The 25,258-nt window shown below is 36.1% G+C and overlaps 1 protein-coding gene across 1 annotated transcript in view; it reads left to right on the top strand.

Moving 5' to 3' along the window:
* The first annotated feature begins 10,675 nt into the window (after nucleotides 1–10,675).
* The window catches only part of Sema3c (semaphorin 3C), a 145,087-nt gene continuing 130,504 nt past the window's right edge, over nucleotides 10,676–25,258 (top strand). The window contains exons 1-2 of the mRNA XM_069996353.1: nucleotides 10,676–10,945; nucleotides 12,979–13,119. Coding sequence (XP_069852454.1) covers nucleotides 13,017–13,119 — 103 coding nt within the window. The 5' untranslated portion in view covers nucleotides 10,676–10,945; nucleotides 12,979–13,016. The remainder of the gene's footprint in view (nucleotides 10,946–12,978; nucleotides 13,120–25,258) is intronic.

Genomic DNA, 25,258 nt, shown 5'->3' with positions numbered 1-25,258 from the left:
ACAACAAAAAAAAAAAACAATTAAAATTTTCCTATAGGTTTACAAACTCAAAATAAGATTCAAATATGGTATGGTGGAATAAAACAAATATGATTACATTTGGGAGTAAAATTTTGAGCCTTTGAAAGGGAGTAATTATAAAGCCTATAAAATGTATGTACAAGAATTCCACACTAATAATGACAAGTAAATATTTGATTTAGGTTTATAATATCTACAAAATCTCATAATTTTTTATTATGAAAATACTGTACTGAGGAGTTACAATTACATGGGCAAGATAATGAATACATTTCTTATCAAGCATTGTTGCCTCCTCCTTTTTTTCCCCTTCCTATCCCTTCCCATCTCCCCTCCCCTCTCGGTCCCCCCAATATCTCCCCCCACCCCCGATCCCTCACCCCTTGCAAAAGTTGTAAAGTTTGTTTTTCTACATAACGACTTGTACATCTCATTGTTGCAATGGGTCCACCCGTATCCCTTTAACGATTTATTTTTTCCCTTCCCCTCCACAAATTATGCCAACATCAAATACAGTGAAAGCAGGGGTTATATCGTGGGGGAGGGACATGCAAAGCAACAAAGAAATCATCTTATAAATATGTTAGAAACAATCACATGAAAGAAAAAACATTTGAATACTTATCTTGGGGGTCATTTCACCTAACATCAACTTATCTGACCTTTTCTGCTTGATTCAGACATATACTAGTTATTGTAAATAAAGGGAAAGGATGGGGCCTATGTTTCTTTGGGCCTGGCTTACTTCACTTAATATAATTTTTTCCAAGTCTTTCCATTTCCTAACAAATGGGGCAATGTCATTCTTTCTGATGGAGGCATAGAATTCCATTGTGTATATATACCACATTTTCTTGATCCATTCATCTACTGAGGGGCATCTGGGTTGGTTCCATATCTTAGGTATGGTAAATAATACTGCAATAAACATGGTTGTGTTGGTAGCTTTAGTATGATCTTGTTTGTGATCATTTGGGTAAATGCCCAAAAGTGGGATTACTGGGTCATAGGGGAGCTCTTTGTGGAGTCTTTTGAGGAACCTCCATTCTACTTGCCAAAGTGGTTGAACAAGTTTACACTCCCACCAGCAATGCAGTAAGGTTCCCTTCTGTCCACATCCCCTCCAGCATCTGTTGTTATTAGAGTTCTTGATTATAGCCATTCTAACTGGAATGAGGTGGTATCTCAGTGCTGTTTTGATTTGCATTTCTTTTATGGCTAGGGAGGTTGAGCATTTCTTTATGTGTCTATTGACCATCCTTCTTTTCTCTTCAGAGAAGTTTCTTTTTAAGTCTTTAGCCCACTTATTTATCAGGCAGTTGTTTCTTTGAGGATTTGTTGTTGGGGGATTTAATTTTTTGAGTTCCAAGTATATTTTAGATATGAGACCCTTGTCCATTTTATGGCTAGTGAAAATCTTCTCCCAATCCATGGGCTTTCTATTGATCTTGCTAGCTATGTCTTTGCCATGCAGAAGCTCTGCAATTTCATGCAATCCATTGGTCCAACCTTTCTTTGATTTGTTGTGTTTCTGGGTCTCTATTAAGAAAATCTCAGTCTGTGCCAAGGAGACCTAGGGTTTCTCCTATTCCATTCTGTAATGTTTTCAGAGTGTCTGTTTTAATTCCCAGGTCTTTGATCTATTTGGAGTTGATTCTGGTGCAGGGTGGTATAAGGAAAAATCTCATAATTTTAAGAACCATCTAACTAGCATGTATTATCTGACAAGACTTGCCTGTACTCCTGAACAAAAATATACAAGATTTTTGTCCTTCTCTGGAAGTGTTGGGAGTAAAAAGTGGTTTTCACATAATTATAACATCAAATGATATAACTGAGGGACAAAGTAAGCTACGTATAGAGATAATTGTGTCTGTTAATGTTTACCCTGTGAATGTACATTACATTATTTAATTAAACAATGAAGCTAAAGGTGGTTGTTTTACTTTACATTTTGTAAATAAAAATAAAACAAAATACATCAATCAATTACCAAAATATAGAGGCAGTAAAGATTTGGAGATTGAAGGGAGGAAAAAATCTCCTGACATTGAACTAATAAAGTTGTAACTCTCATATAACATTTTGGACTTCAATTATGCGTCAGGCTACGCAAAAGGATGATGCATGTAGGATGTATTCAAGGAGAATCTTTTTTAAAAATTATATTTTTATTGTAAAGGAACCGTATAGAGGGGTTACAGTTACATGAGCAAGGTGATGAATCCATTTCCTGTTGAGCATTGTTACCGGCTCCTTTGTTTTTCCCCTAGCATCCCTTCCCTCCCCACATCCCCAGCTCCTCCTTTTACCCCTCCCCCAAAGTTGTAACATAGTGTCTTGTGCATCTATTGTTACAATGGATCAACCTGTATCTGTGTTTCAGCATTTTGTTATTTCTCTTCCACTACCCCAATTAGAAAAGTGTATATACAAGATGCAGGATACCTGAATCAAATATAGTGACAACAGGGTTGTACCGTGGGAGAAGAACATACAAAGAAACAAAAAAAAATCACATAGTACATTATAAGTACTTTAAAAAGAACAACAAGAAAGATAAAATCTCTTGTGTCCCTATTTTGGGATTCATTTTGTTTAGCATCAGGTTATATGGTCATATGTACATACCTCTTCTGTTTATCCTAGACATATACTAGTTATTGCAGATAAGGGAAGCCATGGGATCTCTGTTTCTTTGAGTCTGGCTTACTTCACTTAATATAATTTTTTTCCAAGTCTTTCCATTTCCTAACAAATAGGGCTGTATCATTCTTTCCGATGGAGGCATAAAATTCCATTGTATATATGTATACCACATTTTCTTGATCCATTCATCTACTGAGGGGCATCTGAGTTGGTTCCATATCTTAGGTATGGTGAATAATGCTGTGATAAACTTAATTGTGCTGGCAGCTTTAGTATGTCCTTGTTTGTGGTTATTTGGGTAAATGCCTAAAAGTGGGATTGCTGGGTATAGGGGAACTCTATGTATAGTCTTTTGAGGAACCTCCATACTGCTTTCCAAAGTGATTGAACAAGTTTACACTCCCACCAACAATGCAGTAGGGTTCCCTTTTGGCCATATCTCCCCAGAATCTATTGTTATTAGATTTCTTGATTATAGCCATTCTAAGGGGGGGGGAGGGTGAGATGTAATCTCAATGTTGTTTTGATTTGCATTTCTTTTATGGCCAAAAAAGTAGAGCATTTCTTCATCTGTCTATTGGCCATTCTTATTTCCTCTTCAGAGAAGTCTCTCTTTTAAGTCTTTAGCCCACTTATTAATCAGCCGGTTGTTTCTTTGAGGACTTGTTGTTGGGGGATTTAATTTTTTGAGTTCTAAGTATATATTAGATATGAGGCCCTTGTTCATTGTATGGCTAGTGATGATCTTCTCCCAATCCATGAGCTTTCTATTGATCTCCCTTGCTGTGGCCTTTGTCATGCAGATGCTCTGCAGTTTCATGCAATCACATTTGTTCAAGCTTTCTTTGATTTGTTATGTTTCTGAGTCTTTATTAAGAAAATTTTGATCGGTGCCAAGTAGCCCTAGAGTTTCTCCTATTCCTTCCTGTAATGTTTTCAGGGTATCTGCTTTGACTTTGAGGTCTTTCATCCACTTGGAATTGATTCTGGTGCAGGGTGATATAAAAGGATCTAGCTTTAGTTTTCTGCAGGTGTTTAACCAATTTTGCCAGCACCCTTTACTAAAGAGGCTGTGTTTCTGCCATTCCATATTTTTAGCTCTCTGATAGAAGATTAAGTGGCTAGAGGTCTGTGGGTTCATTTCTGAGTGTTTAGTTCTATTCCATTGGTCCTCATGTCTGTTCTTGTGCCAGTACCAAGCTGTTTTGATTACTACAGCTTTGTAGTAAAGTTTGAAGTTTGTTATTGATATTCCTTCAGCACTGTTCTTTCTGCTAAGGATTATTTTAGCTATTCCGGGTCTTTTATTGTTCCATATGAATTTTTGGATTGCTTCTTCTATTTCCTTGAAGAATGAGGTTGAGATATTGATAGATATTACATTGAATTTGTAGATAGCCTTTGGTAGTATTGCCATTTTCATGATGTTATTTCTCCCAATCTAGGAGCATGGTAGATTCTTCTACTTCCTTCGTTCTGCTTTAATTTCTCAGGGAAAATCTTGATGAATAAGAAAATCCTTGCCATGGGGTGACATGGAGAGAGAAAACAATCAAGTAAAGCCACAGAAATGTTAAGAGGCTTGGTTTCATCAAGGAAAGACATTGGATGCACAGCAAACTTAAGTTGGCAGAAAGAATGAGTGAGAGGTAGTAGGGAATTAATCCAGACCAGACAGTAGAAGGGAATGCATTATCCATTCCTAAAAAAAGAAACATTGTCTTCCAATAAATGAACAGATTTTTTGGAATCCATATTTGTCACTTTGCAGAGCAGGTACCAGTAATGTACAACATGACCTTCCTTTATAGTGATAAACTTCACATTACTTAGGCTTCAATACATTGTGAAAATTGTTTCTGGATTCCATTCATTATAATTTCCTAATTAACAAACTAGATATCTGAAGGATCAATTTGCATAATGATAAATGTACTTGTATGGTTAAGGAAATAATTTGCAAGATTTTGTATTATACTTGTGTGGTCTTTTACTTGGTCAATATATTATTGATTACCACGTCCCTTCTACTTACTGTCCTTGAACTCCCTTTCATATTGTGTGCTATGACCATCATTTCAATTGTATGCATTTCAAAGTGTAAAAAAGAATTAGACACTAATCTTGCTCTCAACTTGGCCAAACCTCATAGTAAAGATACAATATCTGCATTTATTGTACATGTCTGAGAACCTGTGATAAGTATACAACAAAAAGAAAAATAAACAACTTTCAAAAATACATTTTCATTCTCTTATTTACTGGATTTATTTTAATAGATAGATGCACAAATGCATAGGAGAAAGTGGAGCATATATTAATAACTGAGATAGGCAGACCTAAATTTTTTGCCTTATGGGCCAAAGAGGGAGAAGTTTCCCCAGATTTCTTGTTAGTATAGTTGATATAGTTTTCTCTTCTTTTAATGACTATTACATGAACTTAAAAGAAATAATCTTTTAAAATGTTTATTGATATTGCCTTCTGTTTAAATCACAGTGGCCCTTCTGGTGTAATTCTGGTCTAAGGTTCAGTAACCCCAGGGAAATGGATATCAGTATTATTTTACTTTTCCTTTCTTTACTATTTGAAAAGTTGTACAAAAATGAGTCCCAAGAGTCTTATGCCTTAAATGTTATTATGCTTGTTTCAAAATGAAAATTATCCTTCTATATAAAAGCATTAACTTTCTGACTAAAAAGCAGTGCCAGTCACATAGGTAAAGTGATTGCTACTTTTCCTACACAGTATTATCTATGCTCAGGAATGATTGATAAAGAATACAATGGAGATTGTCAGGTGCTTTGCATTATGAAAATATGTGGGCTCAGATAAGGAAGTCGCTCTTTATGTGATTCAGTAATCATTTTAGTCACCCATTTAAAACTTAAGAAGAGTAGAAAATAGTAAAATGTGAAGACTATGTGGAAAGTGCCTTTTACCACACTGAAGGGCTACAGATGGGAGTTAATTAGCCACAACAGTTTTACCTTAACTAATCCATCAGTGAATTATCATTTCTGAGCCTCATCACACACACCTGACCATCAGAGGCACTTCGAGGTCGGTCTCTCATCGCTTTTCTGGAGAATAGATGTGGAAAAGGGCTTTCTACTCCCATGTGAGGAGGAAGGGCTTTGCATAAAATAGACCCACAAAAGCTGCTACTTTTCTTAAAGCACTCTGACTGGTGGTGTGGGTGTGCATATTCAAATAAAGAACATTATGAATTAAGAGGCTGTGGGATACTTAGCCACTCTTGAAGAACACTCTATCAAAGCAAGACAATGTATATTTCACTCCAGAGATGGAGGTGTACATATGCATCTTCATAGCCATTGTCTACACTGTCATCAAGGACCTGTAAGTTTACAGTAAAGAAACCAGTAACAGGCTCCCCTCACTCTTCTGTTTTACAAATGAAATAGTGTGCAATGTACTAATATTAGAAGCAATTTGCTCTTGGGTTGGACACTATTGTGTATTACTATATTTGAGATGTTTAAAGGAATATTGAAAATTTAAGCTTTGAAATTTAGAATCAATTTCTTTCAAATTACAAAGTTATAAAAGGGAAAATAATAAATATTCTGGCAAATGTCCCTAAAAAAAAAGTCAGTTAGGGAAATGGCACTGTGGCTCAAATTGTAGAGCACTGGCCCTGAGCTGAAAAGCTCAGGGACAGTGCCCAGTCCCAGAGTCCAAGCCCCAAGATCAACAGAAAAAAATTAAAATAAAATAAAATCAATCAGTATCTTACGTTTTTTAATGGCTTATAGATACTATAATTTGAGAAACAGAGTTTAATATACACCAATAGAGAAGGTCAAGAGTTTGGGAAATAGGTTAGGAATGGATTAAGACTAATAATAGAGATAACATTCTTTGAATAAAAACAGAGATACAATCATCCTGTTCAAAGATAAGAAATTATTTCAACAGGAGCAATAATAAATCTATCATCAAGCAATTCCACATACTGGTTTATAGACTAGACCTGCTTGGCCAACTTGGTCTCAGAGGTGCTAAAATAACTCAAGAAGTAAAGGGGATGTAGACAAATTAAGTAACCACTGAAAGTACAAATGTGCTGGAGGTACTGTGCAGTACCTCCAGAATACTGTACAGTATTCTACTGTAGATGGGTTCCCAAGGCATCCCAATGAGAAAATGTTTTGAAAATTGTATCCTCTATATTTAGTTGTGTCATTGCTCCTCTGAGTTTATTGACTGGCCCTTTTCTCAGCCAGCTTCCTCAATTCATTCCTGTACAAAGAACCCGAAGAAGAAGTACTGACTATTGATGTCTCTCATGAGTTTTGCTCTGTTAAGGGGTGTCAGACTCCTAAGGAGTATGAGGCAATGGTACAGAGGTAAACTCTTGAGAGCCAACTAATGCCGCTCCTAAAATTTCACTCTGCAGCCATCCTTTAGGTAAGTAGGAGCACTGATTGTGCCCTTGGGCTTGGATCTTTCTTGGCTAATGCATATCAGTACTGCATGAGTCATTCTGAGGTGTGGATTAAGCAAACATCTTTAACTCCCAGAAGCATATTGAAAGACAAGGTAGAGGAAATTTCAGCACAGAGAGGGAATCACAGACAGATTACATCTCAGGTATTTGTCATAGTCTCCAAAACTTTGGAAGTATTTGTTAAAGAATGAATGAATTCTCTGAGTTTGGAGAAGCCTAGTTTGGAATTACACTCCCTTGTAAATGTATCATTAGATACTTATTCATCTTGTATCTCTTTATCGTGGTTCCCTAGAACTTAAAATTAAATGTGTAAACAACACCTACTTTGCATGAATCTGTGGATTAATCCATTTCTAGGGATCTGCAATTTTATAAGAATTTTATCGTTAATGCTCATTAATCTTCTGTCCTGATTCATTCTCAAGTCAGTTACTTGTAGGAAGATAAAAAAAAATATTAGTACATACCAAAGACCTTTATACATTTTAGAATTCCAGAAATGTAAGCATATTGCTCATTTACATATATATTTGGATCTTAGTACTGTCAGATGTTTTTTGAGTAAAATCTATTTACAAACTTTTGTCAAGGATCTGCTCCACATTGTATTCACTAATCATAAAAAACCAGCATAACTTACTATATTGTTTTTTATGACACACACCCACTGACTTGGACATTTCTTTCAAAACACATACAAATTTAAAGATAACAATGTCTATGGAATATTATTGTTTTTATTATTTTAGAGGTACTGGAGCTTGAAATTAGGGCTTTGCTCTTGGTGTTTCTTTTACTTAGCCCACACCTCTAGGTCTTTATACTATAAATATTTTTGAGATAGGGGCTCACTTTTTGTCTGGGACAGATTGAACCACAATCCTCCTATTTACATTTCTTGCTATGGCTGGGATATCAAACACATGCCACCATGCCCAGCATGTCTTCTTAACAGAGAAACTTTATGTCCAGACAGGCCTCAAACCATGATTCTCCTAATTGCTACCTCCTGAATAGCTTATAGGTAAGAGCCACCAGTGCCTTGCTAGGATATTGTTTTTGCACTCTTAATTTTTCAAACGTTTAAATGCATGCTTTATTAAATTATATATTCACTAATTAGGATTGCATATATTTATGGAAACAATGCATGCTCCAATTTTGAATATAGTTAGAAAGATTAAATAAACCTAATTAACATAACCATTGCTTCAAATCTTTTTGTGATGAAACATTATTTTCTTAATGATACTGAAATATTCAGAGCTCAGTTTTTAGCTATATTCACCATACAATAAAACTGATCTTAAAGCAAAAATCACATGTATTCTTCACGCTTCACCCTTTGGCTATGGTCTCCTTATTTCTCTTGTCCCCTCAAAGGCTGCCACCACCATTCTGCTTTCTGTTTCACTGAGTTCACATGTTTTAGATTGTACAGGTATGTGAGAACCTGTGATATTTGTCTGTTGTTTTTAAGCCTATTTCACTTAGCATGACATCTGGTCCCACTCATGTTTGTGTAAATGAGAAGTATTCTTAATTATTTCTTTGTCTTGTATTATATAGGAGAATCACACAATATAGCATTCCATATATGAAGTATATATAATTTTATGCACATTCATATGCACCAGATTTTCTTTATCAGTCTCCATAGCTGTGATTGACTGTTAGGCTGATTTCTCAATCAATAAGGGAATTCAAAACATCTCCTCTACATACTGATTTCAAACCTTGAAGGGAAGTAAACAAGTGCCATTAAGGGGTTAAATAGTAATCCTGTGTTCAGTAGTTAAACGAACTTTCACAGTTTCCCCTACTGGCTGTCACTTAGTAGTCTATACATCTTGTCCAAGACTTAGCTTTTGTCTTTTTTGGTAATTGCCATGGTTAGTACACTATGATTATAATAGTTAGTGATGGGGACATTTTCTGTCTGTTAACCATATCTATTCTTTTCAAAAATACCTAGCAAAACCCCTTGCCTATTTTGTATTTGGATTCAGGTAATCTCAGAGATGCTGTAAATTTGGCTGGCCTAGTAACTCATCCTAGCTACTCAGGATTGAAAACTGCCATTCCAGGTTCTAAGCCAGTCCAGAAGCTTATCTTCAATTGACCAGCAAAAATCTGGAAGTGGAGGTGTGGCTCAAGTGGTAGAGCAAGAGGGCAAAAAGCCAAGTAAGAGTTCAAAACCCTAAGTTCAAGTCCTAATATTAGCATGTGCACAATGCATGTGCACACACACACACACACACACACACACACACACACACACACACAGAGACTGAAAGTTCAGTTTGAGAGCATCACAATAAGGTGAATATTGTCATAAAGCATGAACCCAAATTTCCATTCCTATTTGACTTAATCCCCTCATTTCTTAAGTATACAACAAGAGTCACAGAGACTAGTGGACATAAGAGGCTGTGTCTAGACACATTTAGCTGTTTACAAATTGCTTGACCCTCCCAACCAAGATTTCATTCAGTTGTGTCACTGTGCTGTAATTCTACTCTCGGTTTTGTTTTCTGTGATACAATTTGTAGGAACTTAGCAATTCTGCTTCGTGTTGTAAAGAAAATTGTAAGGTGCAAGGTGGGAGAATTAAACTCAACTTTGCTCCAAACAGTGACATCTACTGGGCTGTAGCTTACAAATATTTTAAAGAAGCTCTTCGCCTCTCTCATGAAGCAAAGCTCTTTTCTCTCTGTGTTCAAACATTTACTTCATTGTGGTTGGGGGGAATACTTTTCACTTAACATCAAAATCATTTCCAGAGCTGAACAGAGAATATACCTGAAAATAAAGCTGGAAACACATTCCTAATGACTAGATCTGTAAGCCACGATTTTTTTGAGGCATAATTTCCGAACAGCATTCCTCAATAAAATTGTGAAATAATGTCTTGTAATTATGTTTTGGGGAGAGAAGGTACTGTGCATGATTCAATGTGTAGAGATCCAAATAATAGTTGCCATTAGAACATTAAGGAAACACAGTAGTAGGTCCATTAAAAAAAAAAAAAAGGTTCAGTTTCTGAGACCAGAGTGTAGGTTTACCTCGCCTGACTTTAGACAGTTTGCTCACGTCCTTAACAAAACGCAACTCTTTGCCTTAAAAGGAGGCAGGGATTCTTCCCTTGCAAAAATTAAAAAGAAAAAAGAGAAACAACTGCTTTGCACTTTGATATTTAAAGCCTGTGTGCTTTTTCAAGAACGGCGGATAACACAAAACCTAGGAGCGCACACTTGCAAGTTGTTCGGTCACAGCGCGGGTGGCCCAGGGAAGCGCGTGGAGCAGAGCAGGTTCCCGGCCCCACTGTAGCGCATTCCCGCATCTCTGGGGCAGCCCGGTCCGCCCTCGTGGCTCTAGGCTCCCCGCCACCCTTTGGCCCGCGCGCGCTCTGGGTGGGGCCTCCTCGCTGCCTCGGGATGCGGCCGGGTGGGGTGCGCTGGGCGGGCGCTGCTAGCCGGCTGGGCGGTGCGCCGGGGCAGCTCCAGCCGCACGCCGCGTCGCTGTAATCGGACACCCGTGCGCTCACCCCCCGCGCCTGCCCGGCCACTTTCCATTCACTCCGAGGTGCCCGATTGAACGACGCGGGGAAGGGCTCCGGGTGCCACGGCACTGCGGCGCTGAGAATTCCTTTACAAAGAAAGTCAGGGGATCGAGAAGAAAGAATCGCACTGTTGGAGACGCACTAAGAATTAAGATCTGTGGAAAAGGACTCAGATTGGGGGTATCCAACCTGGTAGCACATCGATGACTTGTCTGCGCTGATCTCTTCCAACCTCGGTAAGCTGGATTCGTTATTTTCAGCCTTATAAATATGGCCAGATAGAACTTTAGGGTGTATGGATTGACTTTCCATACATCGGTGTACTACTACAGTCTGGGCATTTTCTTAAGAACCCACGCGGTTTGTCGGGAAAGCTTTCTTGGGGCTGCTGCGGGCCTGACTGGCTGGAGTGGTCTCTTTAAACTGTGACACCTGCGGAGAGTTGAAAGTTGGGAGTTATTCCTAAGCTCTCTAAAGCAAAACGGGATCAAAGGAAATCCAAGATTCTTATTTATCATTAGTTTTCAGTCAGCAGCAGGTAACACCAGGCAGCACTTCTAACTGCACTGCGAGTAACAAGGAAGACTCTGTAAGGTACTTTGGGTGGGGGGCGGGGGGGTGAGCGGCGGGGGGGGGGGGAGGATAGGAAAGCTAGACACTTGGCTTTCACCTTTCAGTGCTAGGCATGGTTGAAATCAGCTTGTTCTGGAGACTAGTTTATTTCATCTACAATATTCTTCTTTGCAATTTATTCTATGTAACCCTAGGGGATATATCTGATTAGATTTAGGTAATTGCTACATATGAAACACATGGAAATATTACCAGTATGTCTAACAAACAGACTGAGGTGGGACATATTAATAGTTTTTATTTTTATTTATTTATTTTTCCTTGGCACTAACTATAAAGTCAATAAATCGAAGGGGCAAATTACTAAGAGAAAGTCACCCATAAAAATCAATTTTCTTCTAAGTGAATTTAGGGATGACAGGGTGAAGAGGTTGTAGAAGCAGGAAGACACTGTTTCTTTTGAAAATTACCAACACAAATACTTCTAGGGTTTCCTCCCTCTGTGTGGTCAAAGAAGCAATAATGTTTCTTCCTTAAATCACATAGCCTTTGGAGAACCTGTGAAAGCAATTTAGAATTGTTGTTGCAGATTGAATGTTTGGGCTAATTGCTCTTTTCCTCTTTATCAATGAAACAGTCTTCAGTGTTTAATGACACTTGTTCATTGAATAGAATCTATAATATCATTTCAATTAAAAAGCACATTATATTGGAGATAAGTATTGCTACCTGTAAAAGAACATTTCTAGATTACATTCTAACAGCATTTTACTACATAATTGCTGTATAATTGTAAAAATGATGGGATTTCTCTTATGGTTGTGAGCTTATTTTGCCTGGTGTTGTCTCCCCCTCCCCTCCCTTCCTCCTCCCATGCTTGTGGTTCACCTTAGCATGTCACTTGCTCTTCCTGGGTATCCAGACATTAGTTAATAGCATGTATGAATTTTATGCGTACTATTTTAAAGATCCATACTTGTCTCTTTGATGTATCTATTGGAATTTTGACAGCCCACTTTCTGGTTGATTTATTTAAAATATGCACTGGTGGGATTCAAGACTCACTGGCTTACTCACCACTAAGCTCAGTGGTTTGAATTTGGCAGGAGTCCATGGTTACCTCATCCACATCATTGAACAGCTGCCTGGTCACCAGAATAAATCTCCACATAGCTAATTTAAACGATTTTACTAATCTAAGATTGAGTACACAGATTTATGTATAGAAAAAAAATCTCAGTGACAAGTGCTCCCAAAGAGTTAATAATTATGGAAGCAAATGGGCACACATGAAAGCATGTGTGGGATTTCTCTATTCATGTCTTGAGTAGGGAGCACTCCTCCCTATTGGCACCTCTTTCAAGTCCTTTTAATGGAATAGAATTTTAGAGATCTCAGTTAAAGACTGGCTTCTCCTTTGGGAATCAACACACTTTAGCTCACTGTTACTCTGCTTCCATATTAGCATTATTTTGGTGGAAGATGAAACAGCCCTTTGGTTGTGGAGATTTGCAGACCCAAATAAATCAGTCTTTTCACATGTGAGATACTAAGTCACAGCACCTCCTACTGTTTACATCTCTGAAGAATTTCAGCTGTAACTTTTGTGAAAAGATAGTTCTGTCTAGATCAGTGTGTTTTTATACTCCTAGACTCTGAAATGAGATATCACAAACTTGTTATCTCTCCCTTAAAGGTATTTTCCCTTGGATATTGACTTCCAAAACTGAAGAAATGGCATTCCAGGCAATTTTCATGTTGGTTGGAGTACTCGTTTGTTCTATCTGTGTAAAAGGATCTTCTCAGCCCCAAGCAAGAGTTTACTTAACATTTGATGGTAAGAGAGTTTGAAAAAGAAAATTCTGGGAAAATGTTATCTGCAGTCTTACTTGGTTTCACTTTATCAAGATCATAAATTAGTCAATGAAAGACTGAATCTTGCTGAGGATGAACATGAAAAGCATTACTGGGGTGCTTTTGGGATGACAGCTATTGCAAATAATGGGTTAGTAGATGAAAGCCCCTCGAGATAATGTTTATGCAAATGTTTGAAGTATATACTGCCTTTTGTTTCTCCTTTGAGTTCCTTCTCTGTCTATATGTATATTCTTGGAGAGATAATGAAAAACTCAAAAGTCAAGCATCTTTGATCTGTCTGGTCTCTTGGTTATAAGAAGAAACACCCTCTTCTGCCAGCCCTCATTAGTAGAACAATACTATGGGATAAAATACGTTTAACTTACTAAGACTTTCTCCCAACAAATTAGATACATTAGCTTCAAAACTTTACTCTGGTGAGTGTTCTAATGGTGTTTCTTCTAATTTTTCTCCAGGGCTTCCTATGGTTGGTGTACTATTCTAATAATTTGAAAAGTACCTGCAAGAATAGTTGTAAATATGTTTATTATGATCACTATTATTATTATTATTTACAGATGTTGCCTTCAAAAGCTTAGAGAAAAGGATGCAATTTCAACTTGTTATATACATTAAAGATATAATATCCTCTGAAAGAATAGTTAACCAAATATGTGCATAGACTTTCTTTTCTTTTGTCTCTTTGTATCAGTTCTGGGGCATGAACTCAGGGCCTCAAGCTCTTCCATGACTTTTTCTACACTCAAGGCTAGCTCCACTCTACCAGATGAGCCACAGTTCTACTTCTGGCTCTATGTTAGTTAATTGGAAATAAGATACTCACAGGTTTTCTGCTTAGGCTTGCTTTGGACTATGGTCCTCATATCTCAGCCTTCTCAGTAGCTAGTATTTCATACATGAGCCACCAACACCTTGTCTTGTGCATGAACTTTCAAGTATGGAACTCATACTTATAGGGAGATTATTTTGGTGAGCCAAACAATCCATGTTAACTGGACAGATGAAATAAGAAGGGAAAGAGAAGTACCTTGCCATTCAGGAACATGGATATTTTTATTGCATTTTTTTCATCTCTGCAGGAAATTCAGTTGTCATGGACGTGTTTTTACTTTCCTTTGATAGACTATTCTTTCAGACATTCCCATGTCCCTGAAATTCTTGGTTATCTTCAGTTTCAAATAGCACCATGACTGGCACTTATCAGTCCAAGGGCTATCTTACTTTTCTTTGTTTTTAAGTTACCAAGTGCTTCTCCAAGGTCATCACAAGCACTGAAGGAACCATATTTAGCATTTACAGCGTGTGAGCTTCTAATTGCTTCTTTAGTGTACAAGCTAAATTCCCCCTAACACCATACGTAGGTCTGTAGTTAGGTTGTGACGGAAGGGGCAGAAAGCACCCTTGGAAATGTCTTTTTTCTTTTAGGAATTAGTAAAACATCTTATATACTGCCCCCGCTTTTTCTCCCATATTGAGAACCAAGAAATATTTCATCAAATAAGACTAACAATGTTAACCAAAATATGGTATTTTCAGGGGAGGCATGAAATGGTGTAGTTCCTTAGAAAGACTAATTCACAGTCGAACAAAATAAATGCTAGGCTGTTACTTAAAAGGTGAAGGATAGGGAGAAAGGGAAGAGGGTATATAAATGATTAAGAGGAGGTGGGGAGAACACAGTCATAAAATTCAGTTTATATCAGGATATCTATGAATTAAGACACTAAGCAAGTTCTTCTATTGAATCCAAACTATCCCCAAACTTATTTTTAATTCTAATTTTATTATCTTTAAGTAGTTGTACAAAGGCATTTACATGCAACATGGAAGTTTATAAGTACAGTATATCAGGAATGTTGCCGTTTTCCAAATCTTTTATATAAATATTATCAAATGAGTTACTAAAAGTAATTCAGTACATTTATATTTGAAAAGACAAATTTTCTCACTATGTGCAGTGACTATTGTGTTTCACTGGGAGTGGGAGTTACAATGACCTTTTTAAATGTTGCATGTCTAATATTTTAGATGCTTTTAATCCAAAACCCAATACAGATCCTTGCAGAATAAGATCCACTTCCATTTATAGACTGTGGTCTTCAATTTTTGACATAGTGTTCTTTTCAGGCATATGACTGACAAATAATTTTAGAAGTCAAAGATCACTAAAATACTGTTTTAAAGGGGGAAAACTGGGAAAAAGCAAGAGAAGAGGTGACACTGTTCAAAAAGAAATGAACTCATTACTTGACTTATGTAACTGTAACCCTTCTGTACATCACCTTTATAGTAACAATAAAAATAAATAAAATAATTACAAATTTATAAAAAAGAAGTAGATGAATTAAAATAAAATTCTACTCATTCTAAATTAATAACTTCTTAAAACTCACAAAATCTGTACTAGACAAGATGTAAAGAGAAAAATATCTAGCTGGACTCTGGCTACCCAGAGAGTTTAGATTTTAGAATTGTGGTTCAAAGTCAGCTGGGCAACAAAATCTGTGAGACTCCTATCTAACCACCCAAACAGGTAAAACATGTAAAGCTATGTGGTGGATGTCAGCTTTGAGTAAAATGCAAAAGGACACACTTTGTCCCAACACACACACACACACACACACACACACACACACACACACACACACACACACACACTTTTTGCAAAGTCTGTTGTTAAATTGTACAAAATTTCATTCATCAATTCAAGATGATTTTCTTATGTGACTAATTTCTCTCCAAAAATGACCTACTCTTGACATAAAAAATATAGAATCATGTACTGATTACCAGGTTTATTAGTGCACATGTATTTAAACACATATGGATATTTACTTCCTTAATTTACCTTATATTTCTCATATGGATATTTACTTTAGTTTACCTTATATATCAATCAAAGTTCAGGAATTAGAAGATTGTTGGAGGAAATTCAAGTAATCACAAGTTTTATTAGGCAGAGGTCAATTGTATCCCTTGTTTGATATCTCTGTACATGTTTGAATTCTCAGAATTATTTACCTCCTTGATTATTCTTAAAATCTTCTCTTACTATAACTGGGTTCTCTACCTGTCTCATTCTGGGGGAAACCTTAGAAGAATCTATTCTGTCTTGTCTTACTTTCAGCCCATGTAAGCTTTGCTGTCAATATAAAGGTATGTGAAATAAGGTTTCTCCTTCCATCCACATTCCATTCTGTATTTTTGCGGTAGATTGATGGGGTGATAATGTTTACAAAACAGTGATTTACAGAGTTGACTTCCATGCTGATCTAGAGTAAGGACAAGCAGATGACTATCAGTCTTATGTGAGAATGAACCTCAGATGATAATAATTAGATACATTTGTGCTCCCCAAATCTTCCATGTGAAGAAAACTACAAATTTTATTAGTATTTTCTAATGGTTATAATTCCCATTTTATGTCAGTTTTCCAAATGGATATGAATGTCATGCTACTGCTTTTTAACTTGAATTATTTGTAGGAGCAAAGTAATTTGTAGAAACAAAAAAATTGACTTTTTTTTTCTCCAAAAACTACTTTGGAATCTAGGAAAAGTAACCTTTGCCTGTATTCAAGGCAACCTTGTTTTGTTTGCTAATGTTATCAGTGAAAAAAATGTTGAATAAATCTAGCTCTAATCCAGTAAATATTCTAGCATATATTGTAATTTAAAATCAGGAATAATGCTTAAATAGGGATACAGGTTAACCCATTGTAACAATGAGATGTACAAGACACTATGTTGAAAACAATCTTTACAACTTTGGTGGGCTGGAGGGGGAGTTGTGGAGGAGGTAGGGAAGGTATCATAGGGGAAAAACAAAAGAGAGGCAACAATGCTGGATAGGAAATGTACTCATAACCTTGCTCATGTAACTGTAACCCATCTGTACAGTAATTTTACAAAAAAATGTCAAAAACTCAGGAATAAGTGCATCATAGCTTGATAACATTATGTCAGTTATTTCTAAAACTGAAGAAAAGGTTTCTGAATTACAAATAAAGATATCATCTACATGTGAATTGATTTAAAAACATGATTACTGGATTAAGTATAATATTCTCTATTTAAACATGTAAGCCGGGCACCAGTAGCCCATGCCTGTAATCCTAGCTGAGATCTGAGGATCGCCGTTCAAAGCCAGCCCAGGCAGCAAAGTTCATGAGACTCTTATCTCCAATAAACCACTAGAAAACTGGCAGTGGTGCTGTGGCTCAAGCAGTAGAGTGCTCGCCTTGAGCTGAAGAGCACAAGGACAGTGCCCAAGCCCAGAGTTCAAGCCCCACAACCGACAAAAAACAAAAACAAAAAAAACATAAAAATGTAGTGAATCACATGAAAAGAGAAAGATTACTTTTTCATCTAGTGATTCAGATTGTTAATCTAAAACACTCAATGTTATTTAAACAAAATTATTCATACTTTTCATTATTTTTCTTAATCTTTAGGATCCATAATAATGTTTTATTTTGTTTCTGGTATTGAAAACTTTTGTTTACTTCTTATGTCTGTTTAAAGGTGTATCTACTTTGTCAACCTTCAAATAAACAGCATTTGATATTGTTAATTTTTCCCATTAAACATTTATTTATTTATTTATTTTATTGCTAGTCCTGGGTCTTGAATTCAGGGCCTATGTCATGTCCCTGAGCTTCTTTGGCTCAAAGCTAGAATTCTTCCATTTGAACTACAGTGTAATTTCAGCCTTTTCTGAGTAGTTTATTGGAGATAAGAGTCTTATTGACTTTCCTGCCTGGACTGGCTTCAAACTGCCATCCTCAATTCTCAACCTCTTGAGCAGCTGGGATTACAGGAGTGAGGCACTATTGCACAGCTAACATTTCATTCACTTTTTCAAAATTTCTTTATTCCTAATTTCTTCTTGCCTCAGGATAAACTTGTTCTTAATTTTAGCACTTATTTGAGTAGAAGTTTGGGTTATTAATTTTATGCATTGCTTCTACTGAAGCTATTTATGTTATACATTTTCCTCAATAATACACTTTAGTAGTCCACCACAAATTCTGCCAAAATGCATTAAGATTACAATTAATTTATTATTCTTTTACTTGTTACCTTGTCTATTACCTATGGACTATTTAGATATGTGTTGGTTATGTGTGATACTGTATGAATCTTCGGGCATTTTTGTAGATTGTTCTGTTATTAATCTCTACAGAATTTTTACCATGTTAGTTATTTAAGCATAGTTAGTGACAGAATAAACAGAACATATATTCTGCTTTCATTGCTTAAAGTATTTGTTCAATTACAATTAGGTCTAGTCAGTTAATGATTATCTATATCTTTACTGATTTTCTATCTTCTTATTCTTTCAGTCAGTGGAGAAGAGGTTGAATTACCCTACTAGAATTATGGCTTTTTTAATTACTCTTGCAAGTTCTATTAAATTTTTGATACATATTTTTCAATTTATATTATTACTATAGGCTGACATTATTACTCTCATCATATTGACTACTTTCCCTTCATTACATATCTATATCTATAACATGCCTATAATCCTAGCTACTCAGGAGGCTAAGATCTGAGGACCCAGAAAGGAAAATCTGTGAGACTCTTATCTCCAACAAACCACAAAAAGCTAAAATTAAAGTTGTGACACATGTGGTAGAGTGTAGGCCTTGAGCAAAAGAACTCAGCACCTAGGTCCTGAGTTCAAACCCCAGGACTGGCATCCAAAAAAATGTAGTTACATTTTTAAGTTTTTTTTTTTTATTATAAAGATACTGTGCAGAGGGATTACAGTTACATGAGTAAGGTAATGCGTACATTTCCTATCCAGCATTGTTATCCCCTCCTTTGTTTTTCTCTACTATCCCTTCCCTCCCCACTGCCCCAACTCCTCCATCTCCCCCTCCCAAGTTCTAAAGCTCATTTTTCAACAGTGTCATGTACATCTCATTGTTACAATGGGTCAGTCTGTATCCATGTTTCACATTTTGTTATTTCCCTTCCCCTCTCCAAATTAGAAAAATGTATATACAACATTCAGGGCACCAGAATTAAATACAGTGACAATGGTGGTTATACTATGGGTAAAGAACATACAAAAGAAAAAAGAAAGTCATATAGTACATTAAAAACAACAGGGACAAAGAGAAAAACTCTTGTGTCCCTATCTTGGGGTTCAGTTCACTTAGCATCATCTTATGTGGTCTTATGTAGTTAGCTTTTGACCTTTTCTGCTTGTCTGGCAAGATTATCCTAGACATATACTAGTTATTGCAAAGAAGGGAAAACATGGGACCTATGGGTTTTGGGGCCTGGCTTACTTCACTTAATATAATTTTTTCCAACTCTCCATTTCCTAACACATGGGGCAGTGTCTCACTTTCTGATGGAGGCATAGAATTCCATTATAGATAGATAGATAGATAGATAGATAGATAGATAGATAGATAGATAGATAGATAGATAGATAGATAGATAGATAGATAGATAGATAGATAGATAGATAGATCTCACATTTTCTTGATCCATTCTTCTCCTGAGGGGCATCTGGATTGGTTCCATATCTTAGCTGTGGTGAATAATACTGCAGTAAAAATAGTTGTGCTGGTAGCTTTAGTATGGTCTTGTTTGTGATCATTGGAGTAAATGCCCCAAAATGGGATTGCTAGGTCATAGGGGAGCTCTATGTGAAGTCTTTTGAGGAACCTCCATACTGTTTTCCAAAGTGGTTGAACAAATTTACACTCCCACCAACAATGAAGTAAGGTTCCCTTTTGGCCACATCCCCTCCAGCATCTGTTGTTATTAGAGTTCTTGATTATAGCCATTCTAACTGGTATAAGGTGGAATTTCAATGTTGTTTTGATTTGCATTTCTTTTATGGCTAGAGAGATTGAGCATTTCTTCATGTGTCTATTGGCCATCCTTCTTTCCTCTTCAGAGAAGTTTCTCTTTAATTCTTTACCCCACTTATTTATCAGGCAGTTGTTTCTTTGAGGACTTTGTGTTAGGGGATTTAATTTTTTGAATTCCAGGTATATTTTAGATATGAGACCCTTGTCTATTGTATAGCTATGGGCTTTCTATTGATCTTGCTATCTATGTCCTTTGCCATGTGGAAGCTCTTCAGTTTCATGCAGCCCCTTTGTTTGATTTGTTGTGTTTCTGGGCCTTAATTGAGAAAATTTTGACCTTGCCAAGCAGCCCTAGAGTTTCTCCTGTTCCTTCCTATAATGTTTTCAGGGTATCTGCTTTAATTTTGAGGTATTTGATCCATTTGGATTTGATTATAGTGCAGGGTGATGTATAAGGATCTAGCTTTTGTTTTCTACAGGTGTTTAACCAGTTTTGCCAGCACCATTTACTGAAGAGAGTGTCTTGCTTCCATTCTTCTTTTTTCGCTCCCTTATTGAAGATTAGGTGGTTATATGTTGTGGGTTCATTTCTGGATCTTCAGTTTTATTCCATTGGTCCTCAGGTCTGTTCTTGTTCCCACTACTTCTCACATAGCAAATTTGTAATTAAAATTAAGTAGGAAAAAAGTCACAATTTATGAGATTTTTAAAGGCATTTTTTAAAAAGACACATGTTTTTATATACATGCATATATAAATAATAGACTATAGCAGTATGCTATAGTAACAATTTCATTTCTTATTTTTTCCATTAATTTATTCATTTATTAATTTTGGTGCCAGTCCTGGTGCTTGATCTTAGAACCTGGGCACTCTCCCTGAGTGCACTCTCCCTGAGCTGTTCTTCTTCTTCTTCTTCCTCCTCCTCCTCCTCCTCCCCCCTCTTCCTCCTCCTCCTCCCCCTCCTCCTCCTCCTCCTCCTCCTCCTCCCACCTCTTCCTCCTCCTCCCCCCTCCTCCTCCTCCTCCTCCTCCTCCTCCTCCTCCTCCTCCTCCTCCTCCTCCTCCTCCTCCTCCTCCTCCTCCTCCTCCTCCTCCTCTTCCTCCTCCTTCTTCTTCTTTTCCTTCTTTTCCTTCTTGTTTTGCTAATCATGGGGCTTAAATTCAGGACCTGGGAACTGTCCCTGAACTTCTTTTGCTCAAAAATAGCACTCTACCACTTGAGCTACAGTGCCATTTATGGCTTTTTCTCTTTATGTGGTACTGAAGAATCAAACCCCAGGCCTTAATGCTAGGCAAGCACTCTACCATAAATCACATCCCCAGCCCAACATTTTCATTTATTTGAGACTAAGAATATCAGAGTTTGATCCTTTATTGGAATCATTAGAGTTTTTTGAATCCTTAAATCTCTTCTAATACATCATCACTTAAAAACTCAAAAACTTGGACCAATCTCTAAGGCCAATTTCTTGACATGAACTTTTATTTAAGCTTATTTTCTTCTTCTTTCATGGACTTATACTGTTTTGTACATTAAAACACACAAGAATATTTTGTGTAAAATTACTTTGATGTAGAGAAGTACAAAAACAACTTAGGGGCTTAAATCAGTCTTGCTTGTCTTTCTTGCTCATTGCTGACAATTACTTGAACCACATCTCCCATTCAGCATTTTGCTGACTAATTGGAGAAAGAGTATTGAAGACTTTTCGAAAATGGTGTCTAACCTCAACTCTCTGAATCTTACCCTCCTGAGTAACTAGTATTACAGGCTGAGTCATCAGCACCCAATTAACAGGGAAATATCAGTTATGGTTTTCTGTTATTTCTTTGGTAGGCTATACTGAGGATTTTATACATACTCTCCCCATTCTAAAATTTTATCCTGAACATGGGGATAGTACCTACTTCTAAGAACTGTTTTTGTTAATTTGTATACAGATCTATACCCTGAAACATAGTAATCAATGTTTTAAAAAAAATCTGTCTACCTCCAAATCTTTCCTATATTAAACACCAAACACTTTGTAATCTTGAAATTAAACATTTATAGTAATCCTTATCAGGTAATTCCAAACCCATCTCCTAATTATTCTATTTCCTTCCTAATAGATATTTTGCCCTGCAAATTTTAAATGTTTTCTGTCAGTGTTCTGAGGTGCTTTGATTAGATGCCTACTTTTCTAATGCCAGAAGGAAGAGGCTTCACATAATCTCAGTCAAGTTTAGGGTAACATGAAAGCTCAAAAACAAGGGCATATGGGATATTTTCCAATCTTTTTCATCATAATCATATGATTTGAATCTTTGTAAGTAAATCCACAAATAAAGGAATGAAATGTAAATGTATCCACATAAATATCAAGTATGTGATTCCTTTATATCCAGCATAAAATAGTTTTAAAATAATAGAATCTTTTCTATATCTGAGGTGAATAAATTAAAATGCTTTAAAAATGATTGTTCTTAGGAATAATTGTTTTAAGAAATTTATGGGTATTATATTTAAGATTTTAATTAAGGCTTCCTATTTAGATTAGTGAATATCATATGAGCTAATGAGGATATTTATTATAAAATTATCAAATAAGAAAACTAGTATGCTAGTAAGTCTGTGTCTTATATTGAGTGGCAACTACAGTTTCAAAGTTGTCTCATGCAAGATGACATAATAGTTCTACCTCTGTTAACAAAACAATAGTTCAGTCATGTGGAAGTTTTGTCTCATCACCACAATCAAATAATCAAATTTGATTTATCAAATGCTATTTTTTAAAATAATACTAGCCAGGCATCTGTGACTCTCACCTGTAATTCCTAGCTACTCAGGAAGCAGAAATCCAAGGATCAGATTTCTCAAAGCCAGCCCAATCAGGAAGGTCTGTGAGACTTATTTCCAATTAGGCACCAAAATAACCAGAAATGGATTTGTTACTTAAGTGGTAGAGCATTAGGAAAGATAAGCCTGGTGGGTACTGGATCATCATTTTATCTGTGTACTTTTATGGACTATCTGAAGTAAGTAGAGTCACTCAGTATTCTAGGGGCTTCAGGAAATATAGTGATCACTTCCCTGAACAGTCAAAAGATCAACTCTGGGTACAGTTTATTCTGATTTAAAATTCTTGTTATTAAGGTATTCATGGAAATACTTTAAAGCACTTATGAAGCTGTAAAAGCTCAACACCACTTCATTTAATACTTGAAATATAATGACAAAAAGTCAATTCTATGAAACTGTTATTAAATCTTGGCCTGTGTTAGCCAGGATGCTGAAGACTCCCTAGGAAGTTCTATGGATTTTCATGTATTTTGTTTTCTTCACTAATAACGACCAATCTGCCAGCCCAAATTTAAGGTTTTTATTTTCAGTGGTTATACAAGATGGTGACATTAGAACATGAAAGTGATGGAGTGTGAATTTTGTCTTGGGAATTAAGTATAAAAGAATAGGAACCAGGACTGGAAAGGTGGCTCAGTGGTAGAGCACTTGCCTTGCATGCTCAAGGCCCTGGGTTCGATTCCTCAGCACCACATAAGAAAAAAAAAAGAAAAAAGCCGGAAGTGGCACTGTGGCTCAAGTGGTAGAGCGCTAGCCTTGAGCTGAAGAGCTGAGGGACAGTGCCCAGGCCCAGAGTTCAGGTGCCACGACCGGACCAAAAAAAAAAAGAATAGGAACCAAACTTGTTTACAATGATCAATTCTTTTTTTTACTTTATCATTATATCTTTCTTTCAATATTGAATTTTCAGTAATAAAGCTGTCAGTCTTGAGGTTATCAGTGGTACATAAATGAGAAAGATTTTTATTTCACATCAAAGAAAATAAAACATTTATCTTTTAATATTTGGCTCATTGGACAGTAAGCTTAAGTTAATTAAGTACTAGAGGAGAAGACCCCTCTGAATCAATGAACTAAACTCAAAAGCTGATGAATTATTGTTAGACAATAAACTCAATTTGTTGAAAAGTTTGTCTAGTCATTGCCCAAGAAATCAAAATGAGGCCAGTTCTTTATTTTTCCATTAATCTTGGAAAATGTTCACTCTAGCTGCATATTGAAATATTTAGTTCTCAGGGAATCCTGTGTTACTGCAGTGCCTTTTAAGCCCTCTTACAATGGTCCTATTAAATGTCTCCTAAGTATCTCAAGCATCACCTACATGCTTTTATAATCCCAAAGTCAACAAAATCTGAACAAAAAGCTGTGTTTTTCATCTTGTGACAGTGTCACTGACCTCTAAGAGATGGATGCATTCATTGTGACTTGGACTTTACCTGAAACTGTACAGAGAAATCCACCTTTTTTGTTGTTGCTGTTGTAAAGCCATGAGTAAGAAACTGTTCTGAGATACAATTGCAGCAACTGATGAGAAAATTGCAAAGAAATGTAGTCTTTTTTTCTTATAATAATAAGCATAGGAATCTGGTATGTGAAATAAAGCCAAATATTTTTGAAGGCTAGAATGGGAAGGAATAAATTTTATTTCAGGTATTATAAAGAATGCCTTGTTGAAATGTTAGGATAGATATGTCAGGATAGAAAAGATATATGCTATTGATCTCTTTTGAGAATTTTGGGAATCATTTGGAAGCCTATATTGTCTTTTTATAAAAAAAAAATATAGTTCTTATTCTAGGTGAGTTTTCTCAGATGATAGTAAGGCTCATTCTGTTGCCCCAAAATGATGCTATGGTATTATGAGTGTAAGAAGAGTTATAATAATTGTACAATTTCTACACAGGTACAAAGAAGGATTATTCTAGGTTTTTGAAACCCAGTGAAAGAAGGTATGTGTTAGGTATGTTCAGTAACTCAACCAAAGCAGTTTCATGACAAAAAGTATTATATTTAATGGAATTACCACAAATATAGGCAAATATATTTTAATTAGATTTAACTCTACCCAATGGAAGTGACTAAGAAGTGCAAGGTAGTTTATTTTACATTTGTTCACATGTTGATCATATGTTTCTATTATATTTATAAAACTATATTTTACATAATTTTATTTGTAATAAAAGAAAATATGCCAATAACCAAAATTATAAATTGTTTTCATCCTACACGTATAGATACTGCTATTTTGTCTTTATGATTCTAAAATATTTTGGTAATATATTTATATCTGGTATAATATACACTAATGTATATTGCCTTTGTTCAGGCTCTATTCTAACTGCGTCATATTATATACTAAAAATATCTATTGAAAACAGTAGCCATGAATTTAAAAAATTATGATGCATCATGTTTTTAA

This window comes from Dipodomys merriami, unplaced genomic scaffold, assembly GCF_024711535.1.
Source record: "Dipodomys merriami isolate MVZ:Mamm:240054 unplaced genomic scaffold, mDipMer1.0.p SCAF_5, whole genome shotgun sequence".
NCBI classification, from domain to species: Eukaryota; Metazoa; Chordata; class Mammalia; order Rodentia; family Heteromyidae; genus Dipodomys; species Dipodomys merriami.
The sequence above is the reverse complement of the archived record's forward strand: the minus strand, read 5'-3'. Positions and strand labels throughout refer to the sequence as shown.